Source organism: Anomaloglossus baeobatrachus, chromosome 4 (assembly GCF_048569485.1).
Source record: "Anomaloglossus baeobatrachus isolate aAnoBae1 chromosome 4, aAnoBae1.hap1, whole genome shotgun sequence".
NCBI classification, from domain to species: domain Eukaryota; kingdom Metazoa; phylum Chordata; class Amphibia; order Anura; family Aromobatidae; genus Anomaloglossus; species Anomaloglossus baeobatrachus.
The window spans coordinates 169092535-169106840 of record NC_134356.1 but is presented as its reverse complement, the minus strand read 5'-3'; the positions used below and the strand labels follow the sequence as shown (position 1 = coordinate 169106840).

The following is a 14306-nucleotide window of genomic DNA, read 5'->3' as shown; positions in this document are numbered from 1 at the left end:
TTGGGACCCATAACCAAGGAGGAGATGGATATTGCACAGAAGGGCAGGTTGCACAATACCCTGTGACGACCTGATAGGCCAGGGCATCACAAACACACATTTTCCTGGCTTAGAATACAATATATTCACTGTGAGAATTTTTAACACTTGTCTGATATGTTACAAATAATACCCGAAATCCGTTGAATATATGAGAATGTCATCGAGGTAGATAGACTATTACAGATTTCCCTAACAGATGAGAAAACACATCATTAACAAAATGGTGGAATACTGATGTCGCATTGGTAAGACCGAAAGGCATTACCAGATTTTTGAAGTACCCCTTGGCTTATTAAATGGCGTTTTCCACTAATCACCTGATCTGACCCAAATCAGATTATAGGCTTCCCAAAAGTCAAGTTTAGAAAACCATTTAGCATCAGCAATCTGATTAAACACATCATGAATGAGTCGCAGGGGATATGGATCACACACCATTATCTGGTTGAGCTCACGAAAGTCCAGGGACAGCCGTATTTTATCATCCTTCTTTTTAACAAAGAGAAACCAGCCACTACTGGAAACAATAATGGCCTAATGTGCTCTATAGCCAACAAGTTATACAGTCTGCTCTTGGGCAATTTTGGCCCTTGCCTCAACCTTATGGAGCACTCATAAGGTCTATGTGGCGGCAACTCCTAACAATCCTTCTCAGAAAATAGATCAGAAAAATCTGACAGAGTACCTGGAAGACCAGAGGTAACTGCCGAGATACAGGTCTCTAGTTAGTGTTCTTTACAATACATGCTCCATTTACCGTATTTTTCGCTTTATAAGACGCACTTTTGTTCCCCCAAATTTTGGGGGAAAGTAGGGGGTGCGTCTTATAATCCTAATATACGGGTCCAGGGGAGGTGGGGGCAACTCTGGAGCGGTGCTGGGGTCTGCTGGGGGGGCTGGTGGAGGCTGGTAGAGGCTTGTGAAGCTGCGGGCGGCAGTGTTAGATCTCCTCCTCCCACTCATATAATATGCACAGCCGCTGTCCATCACCGTGGTGCTGAAACCGCACCGCGGCGATGGGCAGGGGGAGCGGCGCATATTATATCTGCCTGCGCCCTCCTTTGATCGCACATGCCCCCCTCCCCGTGTTAGATATGGCCCCCATGCTGCTGGCCATTCTAAAATAAAAAAGCTTTCCTTACCTCCTCCAGCGTGTCTCCCGGTGTCTCCCCGATCTCACTGCTGCTGTCTGTGATCAGGCATGCAGAGATCATGTCACTCTGCTGTGCCGATCACATGACCGGCAGGAGAACTAGGAAGTGGAGGAGCTCAACCCCACGGAGGAAGACACGAGGGATTACAGCGCTGGAGAAGGTAAGGAAAGAGTTTATTTTACTATGGACAGCAGCCTGGGGGCCATATCTAACACGGGGATGTGTGCCAGCAATATGAGACCTGTACCAGCTGTATTGCATATGTGCCATCAATATGAGACCTTTACCAGCTGTATTGCAAATGTGCCAGCAATATGAGACCTGTACCAGCTGTATTGCATATGTGCCATCAATATGAGACCTGTACCAGCTGTATTGCATATGTACCAGCAAATTGAGACCTGTACCAGCTGTATTGCATATGTGCCAGCAATATGAGACTTGTGCCAGCTGTATTGCATGTGTGCCAGCAATGGGAGACCTGTGCCAGCTGTATTGCATGTGTGCCAGCTATAGGAGACCTGTGCCAGCTGTATGGGATGTGTGCCAGCACAAGGGGGCTATATTCAATATAGGGGCCATATCCAGATTAAGGGGGCTAATTATAGGATGGGGGGCTATAAGAGACATATACCCTATATGATTTGTTAGACGGACACTGGCATTATAAGACGGACCCCATTTAACATTAAAAAAATAAATTCTCTTTTCCTTCACCAAATTTGGGGGTGCGTCTTATAATCAGGTGCGTCTTATAAAGCGAAAAAAAAAGGTAATTATGTCCTGGGTTTTCCAGTCAATAGTGGGGTAATGTAATGCAAGCTAGGTAAACTCTAAAACAATTTGTGCAGGTAGGCCCTTAAGCACTCAAGATATGAGCTCCGAATGGAGTATACCTATACATTTTCCCGCCCCTTTATACATTCAACAAAGCCCCCCTGAGAATTAGGTGACAAGTCGATGGCAAAAATCTGTATCCGATTAGATAACTCTTTCACCTCTTATCCAGAAGAACGAGCAAACTGTTCACCAATTATGTTTGCTAGAACCACTTTCCAGGAAGACTGTAATAGGGACATCTAGGCCTCTAACCTTAACCCTAGCGGGTATAAAACACTGAGGTAGCATGGTGGTGGAAATAGGAACCCACCTGGGTCAAAAAGGTTTTGCTCCAGGATTACCCTGTATTTAGCTTCATCTATCTTCCTATCATCTCTCCTGCCCATACTGTAGAAAATCATCCCCACAGCATAATGCTGCCACCACCATGTTTGATGGTGGAGATGGTGTTTTCAGGGTGATGTTAGAATTAGTTTTTCGCCATACATAGTGTTTTGCATTTAGCCTAATAACTTCTACTTTGGTTTCATCTGAACAATCCACCTTCTTCAACATGCTAATTGTGTTGCATAAATGGCTTGTGGAAGAAGGTGCTCTGGTCAAATGAGACCAACGGGGCCAATAGAATAGGAAGAAAAATGATGCCAGTGTCCAAAATTGAATTAAATCAATAATGTTTATTTAAATCTTCTTAAAATAGCAGTAAGTCATATCAACAATGGAGGACAAAAAGAGAACCATCAAACTACACATTTCGAGCCATTGTGTCCCTTTAAATACATTCTATATGTTTGTTTGTAACCCGTATATGTATGTAATTTTGAACAGAGATGGGAAAAAAACCCTGCTGCTCACGGCATGCCATCTTGTTCTTTTCCTTTCACATTTATGCACCACAGAGGCTAGAGATGCAGAGCTCAATGGTGGCAAGAAGAGGACAGGAAGGCATGCATTGAGGTAGCCAGAAAGGTCAGTGCCAAGGGGAGTATTGGGGGGGATATGACCATCCGACGTTGATATCTAGTGGTTGTACGTAAGTCAGATATTCGTAAGTCGGAGACTGCCTTCATATAAAACAAAGCATTATCTATCTCCTTTATCAAGGACAGCTCTAAATAACTTGTCAATTAATTTTTCTAAAACCATGGATGATGCATACCTCCTTAAGCATTCTGCAGGATCCTGAAAATGTTTATATTCTATGTCTGGGGCCAATATTGTCAAACAGAGCCAGCAGAAGGGCGTGTAACACTTGGAGCAGGACATTCTGTTACAGCCACCATTTTTCTGTGAATAGGAAAAACAATGTAAATGAACAATACATCCATGATTGCTTTTTAAAAAAATATTGCTATATACGGTAGTTCAGTTTCAAACTTGGACCGCAGATGATATCCTGAATGTAGGGGCCTCAGCACTTCGCCATCAAACCTACTAGGTGCACACAAAAATTTCCAACACAAGGGGCCATTCAAATCAATGTCAGGTTACTTAGAATGTTATGATAGAGATTTTCACTGAATTGATGTATGACGGAGGGTGGGAGTTAAGGCCACTTTACACGCTGCGATATCGGTACCGATATCGCTAGCGTGGGTACCCGCCCCCATCGGTTGTGCGACACGGGCAAATCGCTGCCCGTGGCGCACAACATCGCCCGGACCTGTCACACTACTTACCTGCCTAGCAATGTCGCTGTGACTGGCGAACCGCCTCCTTTCTAAGGGGGCGGTCCGTGCGGTGTCACAGCGACGTCACTAAGCGGCCGCCCAATCAAAGCGGAGGGGCGGAGATGAGCGGGACGTAACATCACGCCCACCTTCTTCCTTCCACATTGCGGGCGGCAGCAGGTAAGGTGAGGTTCCTTGTTCCTGCGGTGTCACACGGAGTGATGTGTGCTGCCGCAGGAGCGACGAACTACATCCTATACCCTGCAGCAGCGATATTTGAGAAGGGACCCCCATATCACCGATGAGCGATTTTGAACGTTTTTGCGACAATTCAAAATCGCTCATAGGTGTCACACGCAACGGCATCGCTAATGCGGCCGAATGTGCTTCACAAATTCCGTGACCCCAATGACATCGCATTAGCGATGTCGTAGCATGTAAAGCGGCCTTTAGGCCCCTTTCACATTGCGTTTTTCTCTACGTCCACAGGTCCCGTCAGGGCATCCGTCCGGACCGCCCCTCCCCCACTCTGCAAAACATGCTCCGGACGCATGCGCCCGACAGGGCCATTCACTGCTATGGAGCGCACTGCGTTATCGTGTGCTCTGTTTTCTGCAATTTTGTGCATATATACGTTTCTGCAGACGGACACCCGAATGTAGGTAGTCTACATTCGGGTGTCCGTCTGCAGAAGCGTATATGTGCACAAAATTGCACAAAACAGAGCACACGCTAACGCAGTGCGCTCCATAGCAGTGAATGGCCCTGTCGGGCGCATGCGTCCGGAGCATGTTTTGCAGAGTGGGGGAGGGGCGGTCCGGACAGATGCCCTGACGGGACCTGTGGACGTAGAGAAAAACGCAATGTGAAAGGGGCCTTAGATGTTTTATCTGAATCTATCGCCGACATCTGCAAAGCGTTCATTATTTTGTGTTTGTAACGGGAAAATATATACCATACACTTATATTAACTGCTAGATTATATCAATATTTAGGCGCTTAAACCATGTGAAACATGTGATATATTAAACACAGATACATTTTGGGCAATCCTGCAGATGTAGGGCAGTCTGAATGTTCCCAGATGTTATTGAGAAAACAAACATGTTACATTTTAGACTCAATATGCTCAATCTTTTCTTCCTTTTTGAGATGTGTACCAGAAGTCTCAGATAGAGAATTGTCAGCCTCTGAGTATTGAAATAGAGGATGGGCCATAAGTATGGATACACCCTGATAAAATGGAAGTGGTTGCTGATATCACCTTACCGTTTGTGGCATATTACTACATGGGAGGGGCCAAACATTGGAGGCTGGGTGACGCCCATGGCGGCCATCTGCAAAGCCTCCATTTTGAATTCAACTTTACTTTTTTTCATTGGGAAAGGGGTCATGCGACACATCAAACACAGAGAATTGCACAAGAAAAACAATGGTGTGCTCATTTTTAACATAGCTTTATTCCTTATAGAGTTATTGATACGTTTGTGACATGGAATAACGACAGTAACCCACTAATGGATGTGCTCAATGTGCTGCCCATTGTGTTGAATTATCAACGTGATTCTCTCCTCCCACTCATGACACACCAAGAGCAACACCGCAGATCCAGGATCCAGGATGTGGGGTACCTGAAACAACGGATACAGGAGGCCTGTGGTAGCATTTCTTCTGTGGTATTGCTCTCGGTGTGTCAAGAATGGGAGAAGAGATTGCGTTGACAATTCAACACAATGGACAGCACTTTGAGCACATCCTTCAGTGGGTTTCTGTCATTCCATGTCACAAACGTGTCAATAACTCGATAATGAATAAAGCTACATTAAAAATGAGCACACCATTGTTTTTCTTGTGCAATTCTGTATGTGTTTGATGTGTCACATGACCCTCTTCCCATTGAAATAATTAAAGTTGAATTCAAATTGGTGGCTTTGCAGATAGCCGCCATGGGCGTCACCTGGCCTCAAATTTTTGGCCCCTCCCACATACTAACATGCCACAAATGGTAGGGTGATATCAGCAATTACTTCTATTTTATCAGGGTGTACCCATACGTATGGCCTACCCTGTATGTCTTCACAGCCAAGTTATATTTGCATACTGGCTGTATTACCCGGCGTTGCCCGGATAGTAACTAAGTGTCTCTCTCACTATCTCTGTCTTTCTCTTTCTCTGACTGTCTGTCTCCCTGTCTGTCTCTCTGTCTCCCTCTCTGTCTGTCTCTCTCTCTGTCTGTCTCCCTCTCTTTGTGTAACTGTGTGTATGTGTGTGTGTCTCTGTCTCTGTGTCTCTGTCTCTGTGTTTGTCTCTGTGTGTGTCTCTGTGTGTGTTTCTGTGTCTCTGTGTCTCTGTGTGTGCCTCAGTGTGTGTCTCTGTATATCTCTGTGAGTTTGTGTCTGTGCGTCTCTGTGTCTGTGTGTGTGTGTCTGACTCTGTGTTTCTGTCTTTGTCTCTGTCTCGGTATATCTCTGTCACTGTGTGTCTCTGCCTCTGTATATGTCTGTGTGTGTCTCTGTGTGTATCGCTGTGTGTGTGTCTCTGTGAGTATCTCTCAGTATGTGTTTCTGTGTGTCTCTGTGCATCTCTGTTTTTGTGTGTCTCTGTGTGTGTCTATGTCTCTGTGTATCTCTGTGTGTCTCTGTGTGTGTGTCTTTGTGTGTCTCTGTTTCTGTGTTTCTATCTCTGTATATTTGTGTGTCTCTGTCTCTGTATTTCTCTGTGTGTTTGTTTGTCTCTGTGTCGGTCTCTGTATGTCTGTGTCTGTTTCTGTGTGTCTCTCTGTGTGTCTCTGTCTCTCTGTGTGTCTCTCTCGGTGTGTCTCTGTCTCTGTGTGTCTATCTCTGTGTCTCTATGTGTGTCTCTTTGTGTCTCTGTCTCTGTGTGTCTCTGTCTTTGTGTGTCTCTGTGTATCTCTGTCTCTGTGTGTCTGTCTCTGTATAAGTCTCTGTGTCTGTCTCTGTGTGTATGTCTGTCTGTCTCTTTGTGTGTGTGTGTCTCTGTGTTTGAGATTCTGTGTGTCTCTGCCTCTGTCTGTCTTTGTGTGTGTGTGTCTCTGTGTGTCTGTCTCTGTCTCTCTGTGTGTGTCTCTGCCTCTGTGTCTTTGTCTCTGTCTATGATTCTCTGTGTGTGTGTGTGTGTGTGTGTGTGTGTATGTCTGTCTGTCTCTGTGTGTGTGGGGGGGTTTCTGTGTGTCTCTATCTCTGTGTTTGTCTTTGTGTCTCTGCGTGTGTATCTGTGTGTCTGTCTCTGTGTGTGTCTATTTCTGTGTTTCTGTGTCTGTCTCTGTTTGTGTGTCTCTGTGTGTCTGTGTCTCTGTGTGTGTCTCTGCCTCTGTGTGTATGTCTGTCTGTATCTGTGTGTGTGGTGGTTTCTGTGTATCTCTGTCTGTCTTTGTGTGTGTCTGTGTGTGTGTGTGGGTGTGTGTCTCTGTGTGTTGGTTTCCGTGTCTCTGTGTCTGTTTTTGTGTGTGTGTCTGTGTCTGTCTGTCTCTGTGTGTTTTTGTCTCTGTGTGTCTCTGTGTATCTTTGTCTCTGTGTGTTTCTGTATAAGTCTCTGTGTGTCTCTGTGTGTCTGTCTCTGTGTGTGTCTCTGTGTGTGGGTTTCTGTGTGTCTCTGTCTTTGTGTATGTCTTTGTATGTGTGTCTCTGTGTGTCTGTCTCTGTGTGTCACTGCCTTTCTGTCTCTGTGTGTCTAAGTCTCTGTGTCTGTCTCTTTGTGTATGTCTGTCTGTCTCTTTGTGTGTGTGGGATTCTGTGTGTCTCTGCCTCTGTGTCTGTCTTTGTGTGTGTGTCTCTGTGTGTGTGGGATTCTGTCTGTCTCTGCCTCTGTGTCTGTCTTTGTGTGTGTGTCTCTGTGTGTCTCTGTGTCTGTGTGTGTCTCTGCCTCTGTGTCTTTGTCTCTGTCTATGATTCTCTGTGTTTATGTCTGTCTGTCTCTGTGTGTGTCTATGTGTGTGGGTTTCTGTGTGTCTCTGTGTTTGTCTGTGTGTGTGTGTGTGTGTGTGTGTGTGTGTGTGTGTGTGTCTGTGTGTATCTCTATGTGTCTGTCTCTGTTTGTGTCTGTCTCTGTGTGTCTGTCTCTGTGTGTCTGTGTCTCTGTGTGTATCTCTGCCTCTGTGTGTATGTCTGTCTGTATCGGTGTGTTGTGGTTTCTGTGTGTCTCTGTGTCTGGTCTGTCTTTGTGTGTGTCTGTCTCTATGTGTGTGTCTGTGTGTGTTGGTTTCTGTATGTCTCTGTGTCTGTTTTTGTGTGTGTGTCTCTGTGTCTGTCTCTGGGTGTCTGTCTCTGTGTGTCTGTCTCTGTGTGTCTTTGTCTCTGTGTGTCTTTGTCTCTGTGTGTGTGTGTCTCTGCCTCTGTGTGTCTCTGTCTCTGTGTCTCTGTTTCTGGGTTTGTCAGTTTCTACCGATATCATATTACCTCACACAGAAGCTTCTTATACTAAGAATGTCCTTCGTTGCCTATAGCAACCAATAACAGTTAATGACTTGTAGGTCCCAGCTCCATTGACTTTAATGTAAGCAGGTATTTAGTTGAATAACTGTAAAGCGCGGGGTTAAATTTTTCCCTCAAAACATAGTCTATGATGTTCCCTGAATCAAATGTGGTGTTTGTACAAAATTTAGCTGTATCCTGCTGGAGTAGTAGTAGTCTTTTGGCCTGAGCAATATACAGCTGCAATTCCATCTTGCTGTAAGTAAGGATATTCTTTTTTGCTTTTTTTATATTACAAAATTTCATGATTGTAAATGTGACGGTGCAGATTCCTTTGGCGGTTTATACACACACATACACACACATACACACACATACACTCAGCTTTATATATTAGATTCAAGGGAGAGATGGCCAAGAGAGCTATTGTCCAGCAGTGATCTATATGGGAAGAATTACTCTTTCTAAAAGTTAGAAATGTTAGTGAGTTGGGTATCTTTTCTCTCAGATTTAAGATGTAGAACTTCCTTATATGCTCTCCAAAGAACTGCTATAGAAGGAAGACAGATCTCTACTGCTCCCTTTGATATTTTACCTCAATGTTAACCTTACAGCTCGGACAGCTCTTGGAGTTCTCCTTTATCCACTCTCTATTTTGCTTCCTTTGAACTTTTTTCAATTGTCTCCTTTCTTCTTTTTCATCATCATCAGTCAGATTATCTTCACTGATATCAACATTTTTTTCTGAGAAATACCAAGACAATAAGCATAACATTACCACTCCATACAAACTCAGCATAAAAATGCAAAAACAAAAAACAACAGATGATATTATTAAAGGGATATTCCTATGTTTTATTTTCAATCTTATTAATATTATGCTCCGCTCCCCTGAAAATTACTGTGGTATCTCACATTGTCATTGTTTGTGGTCTAGCAGATATGGCCGAACATACATAATACATAGAAGGGCTTTTCTATTGAGCTTGTGTGATGCCCTAGACTTGTCAGGTCGTCCCAGGTAGTCACACACAACAGCACACCCCCTCCCAATTAGGTGACATCAGTCAAACTAAAAACCTTGTCACCACCCTCCAGGTTTGATGTCCACACCAGGGGGCGGAGACAGGCAGTTGGCTCTGCCCACCGAGGAGTTCACAGGCCTGGAGGCGGGAAAGGACACAAAAAAAAGAGTCTAGTTCAAGTGTAGAGTAGTCTAGAGGAGGTGGAGAGCAGTCAAGTTCACGGGCAGTCCTGTGTCCAGGCCTGCCAAGAGACTACCAGGTGGCTGGGTCGGAGCCCAGTCACCATTGGCAAGGAGGCAGACGGTGGTGGCCGCCTGCAGGGGGTGGGATTACGTCCGGTGGAACCGTAGGGACCGGGGTCAGGCAGTGGCCCGCCGGTGCCGAGCCGGAGAGCCGATTGGAAACCGGAGCACCAGGAGGGGTACTCAGACCCAGTACAAAGCCCTGAACTGACAGGGCCGAGTCAAATCAACTGATTGCGGACTGGACTTTAGGACCTATCCCACACAAGTCCCGTTAGAAGACAACAGCCCAACCATACAGGGTACAGCCACCGCCAAAGGCATAGAGACCCAAAGGGCCAGCGTCTGCGGGCAAACGGGCTCCTACGGCATATACAAGTTGGGGAGCAGACTACCAGTGTCTAGGCATAGGAGTCAAACATTTACACACAGAGGTGCAGGAGAAAGGCGGAAACCGCCAACCTATTCTGGGAGAAGCTGCAGCCGGCTGCGGGCCCTGTTCACCACTCCGTTTGGTTTACCAGAGACACCAGTGTGTTGTGTCAGAGTGAGTACAACAGTGCCATCAGGCACCGCACCGCAACACTGCACCCTGCACCCCGGCCCTCGCCAACCGGGCCCCGGGACCAACATCCCCTACCCACGGAGGGGTCAACACCTAGCTGCGCCATTACACCGCTCCTGGGAGCTCCCCCATACCTTCACCGCAGCTGTGGTGTCGACAATCACCACAACCTGTGGGTGGCGTCACGAACTTACAATCCAAACCAAACAACCGCGGCCCCGGCCGTGGAACTCCTCACCCAAGTCCCCGCATGTAGCGCCAACTCCCTTGCAGAGCGACGTGACCCCCGGGTCCGTGAGAGGCTCGAGCCACCACCCGCAGTATGAGCACGGATCCGAGCGGCTCGGCGTTCGCAGCCGAGCCCGCGAGGCGGTACACTTGTAAACACTGCACCTTGCCAAGATCGCTGGAGTAAGCTGTTAGCTCTTAATCCAGACCAGCTGGATTGCTTCTGTTGTTTTGATGCTACAGAAGAAAGACTGCGTCATAGAGAAGCATAAAGGAGGGCACAGTTTGGGCCAGCAGTGCAACAATGTCTCAGGCCCGAACTGTCAATAAAGAAGAACCTGCAGACTCAACAAACAGAAAAGCTGGTAGGCTAGGGAGTGACGTGCTCCAAAGAAGAGAAAAGAAAACAGCCCTTTTAAGTCTTTATTATGTAGTAATAAGCAGGAAATCCAGGCCAAAACTCATGGTCAAATATTGTCAACAGCAAGCAAGCTTTAAAGCAAATTATGAGAAGATATAACGCCCAAATCGGCATCCCCGCGCTGTCCTGCCCCTTCTCCCAGCAGGGGCGCCGGGCTTCTCACCTTCCCGGCCGCCCAGCAGTGGCTGCCCTGTCACTGGTCCATCTTTCTGTCTCGTAGGGAAACTCCCCTTTTTTTAAAGGGTCAGTATGCCCTGATCCAGATGTGCCTCTCAGCTTGGCTGAAAGGCATCAGGAATTTAAGGCACCTTCCCCTAAAGGGAGATTCCTGGGCAATGAGTTCTATACGCTGCTACTTTTCAGGTCTTTTCTGTTGCAGCTTCTGCTGCTGTCATCATTGTGCTATATTCTGTTGCTGATTCGTATGTGTGTTTCGGTGTATTACAAGTCCACTGCTGCTGCTACTATCCATGCTGGCTGCCTACCATGATATCTATTGCAACTGCTGCAAGTATCCACGCTGGCCACCGACCAGAATACCCGCTGCAGTTGCTGCAAGTATCTACGTTTAGCGCTGTTGCCGCCTCTATCCATCCATTCTGGCTGAATTCCTGACACCGCCTGCAGCTGCTGTTTCTACAACCAAAGTCTAATGTATCCATGGTGCCAGCTCCGAGGTACCGCTGATCCCCTGGGGCTGCACTCTGTCGGTTACCTACAAGCATGTGTGTCTATCACCACCTCCAGTGACTTTAATGAAGACTCAGCGGCTGATCCAGTTTGCTCCTCCAGGCCAGTGATTTGTATCTTCAGTCCAGTGGACCCACAACCCTGAGCTCGCCCTGCGAGCATAACAGTAGGTCTCAGAATCATGTATGTTAGGGAGTATGTGTAGTGCCCCTGAGACACTCAGGGCACTACAGGGAACTGCATCCTCTCGGGGATGCAGGACCTACCCCCAAGGACCTGGAACACCAGTGCCAGCAACACCAACACACATCAAAATCCTAGTTACCACTCCACACCAGTGGTAATTGCTTAGGCAGATGCAAGGGAATGGCCACCTAGAGGGTGGAGCCAGACCAGAGGGACTAGACAACCTGGTGGGAGGGGACAGCAGTCAGAAAGTCAGTAGTAGTGAAAGAGAAAAGACGTGCCTAGAGCAGGGTCGTGTAACGGTGGCCTGGGGGCACAGGAGAGTGGTCGCCAGGGCAGGTACACCCGAGTACCGCTGGGACCAGAGCATGCATGGGGCACAGGGCCCTAGGTCAGGCGACAGTGTTAGATGGCTTGGCAAATACCTGCACAGTGAGGGGACCTTCATGGACCTCACGGACCCACAAATCCATGGGGCATTAGCAGTAAAGGAAGGATCAGGGTTCGGGACACACACCAGCCCTACAGGGTCCACACTGCCCACCGTACAGAGAAGGAGACTGCCACGCAAAAGGGATAGTCAGGCCCCAATTGCTCCACGCTATGGGGACCCAACCACACTGAGAGTGCTGGGGACAGAGAAACTGAGTCATCAACTGGCACTGGAACTACAGGGACCTAAACCAGCCATCCGAGAGTCAAGAGTAAGTAGAGACTGTTAACTATAATTCACGGTGTGGCCTCCCTTATTACTCCATCATACATCTCCCAAGCTCAGCCCTACCTGCGGAGGGCCTACCAGTACAGCTGCCATTACCATCAGCCCTGGGAGTAACTACTTCAGCAGCGGCGGTCCCACAATCTTAACCGCAACACACAGGTGGTGTCACACAAATAACTTTAATCTCCCTTGTAAATACTCCCCATTAAAAAGCACCCGGGGAACGGGCAATGGCCACCAAAGTGACATTCCCCAGTTATACACTGCCGACACAGCTTTTTCCTGGCATCACGAACAGGATATGGACTAGGGCCGTTAACCCAGATGACGTGCACCTTATGGACTGTTTTATGCAAAGACAACCGCCGTCTTTATTCCTGTGAAAAACTGGCTGAGCCATCACTGTGCCCAAAAGCATGCGAAAAGCCGACTCCGCCCCTGGGAGTGTGAAGCATGCAAAAGCGAAACTAACTACAGGAAGCCGGAAGAGGCACCGGCAGAATGCACCCTGGTGCACCAGAGGGACGACGGCTCTGGAGCACCAGACCAGTCACTCGCAGCAAAAGACAAGATGTCTACTCCTCCAGCCCGAGGACCAGAGCGGCCTGGCCGCGGAACCTGGCTCAAAGAGGAGTTGGGGCGGCTGTGCCTCCGGAGGCGGCTTCAAATGATGCAGCAAATTGAGGACAGAGATGATGGGGATGGTGGTGGCTGTGCGAGCCCAGGATGCACGGGCTCTGCATGAGGAGCAGCACCAGGAGCCAGTAAGAGTGGGAACCTCCTTAGCCCCGATAGTCCAGATGGCAGCAGAATCTGTATCACCTCTGACCGGTAACCTACCGGTATCCCCGGATCCTCCGACCGTGGCCTGACCAGACCAGGCCGCAACGCCTCCGTCCACGGCCAGACCAGGCCGCAACGCCTCCGTCCACGGCCAGACCAGGCCGCAACGCCTCCGTCTCCAGTGAGACCAGACCAGACCATGCTGCAGGATGCAGCCCTGGAAGACCCGATGACCGACAGATGAGTCGCCAGTGACCAAGCCGAGCAGAGATCCGCTGATGGTGATTCGGATGCGGACTATGCGGCTTTGGGGAGCCTGAGGTTCGAGCTGGAGTGCAGCATGGCTACTGCAGTACAGCGGGCTGTCGTGGATGAGGAGGTCAAGGAAGCCTGCCAAGCCACCATCCAGCAGCTGGCCCAGAAGCAGCGGGCTCGAACCACGAAGAGAAAGCAAGTGGCGGCTCGGGACTTGCAGGAAAAGGAAAGCCTGCGCCGAGATACCTAAGGAGCCCGTGGGGTCCGGTACCAGGGCACCATAGATAAATTTGATCAACAGAAAAGCTGGGGTTTCATCAAAGAGCCTGGCATGCATGCAGGAATCTTTTTGTCCCGCAGAGATGTGCTGGACCACTTAAAGGAGGGACATCCAGACCGTGACCTGCACCTGGGTGACGTGGTCACATACCCTAGGCACCATGGAGAGCAAGGCTGGTATGCTCTAGATGTGCAGAAGATCCATGACCTGTCATTGTCTGCTCCTCCTATTCCCCCGCCATTTCCCAGGTCATTACGCTGTGGTAGCTGGACCAGGCTACCCCAGTTTGTTTATTTGGACTGTTCCAGAATATGTTAAGTTTACAGTTAAAAATGCTTGCATAATCTCTGAAAAAGTCACCCGATTGCATATAATGTTTGAAAAGTTGATATAAAAATGGACCTCGGCTGAAGGACTGGCAGCAGCCAAAAATTTTAAATATAAATATGTTGCACCAAGTGTGCCTCCCAGTGTGCCTCCCAGAGTAAACCTTACCATCAGGACATTGACACTGCCACCAAGGAGAGGAAGATTGGAGGAAAGGTCTGGGATAGAGCTGGCCCAGACCTGGTCACCACAGGGATCGGTGATCTGCCTCCTTAGAGGGTTCTTGGAACAGGACCTTTGGGTGGTGGGTTGATGGGGGGATGCTCATGAAACGTTAAAGTGAAGCCTCCCTTGTGTGGGAAGAATGTTATTTATATGTTTCTAATGTTTTAATAAATCCTTTATTCTCTTTACAGCCCGAGGACGTGCTGTGTTTCACCAAGGGGG

At 48.1% G+C, this 14306-nt stretch overlaps 1 protein-coding gene across 1 annotated transcript in view; it reads right to left on the bottom strand.

Moving 5' to 3' along the window:
- The window catches only part of LOC142303314 (E3 ubiquitin-protein ligase RNF14-like), a 138896-nt gene that overhangs the window by 8820 nt on the left and 115770 nt on the right, over nucleotides 1–14306 (bottom strand). The window contains exons 6-7 of the mRNA XM_075344585.1: nucleotides 8732–8880; nucleotides 3196–3323 (exon numbers count right to left, since the gene is read on the bottom strand). Of these exons, the coding sequence (XP_075200700.1) occupies nucleotides 3196–3323; nucleotides 8732–8880 (277 nt within the window). The remainder of the gene's footprint in view (nucleotides 1–3195; nucleotides 3324–8731; nucleotides 8881–14306) is intronic.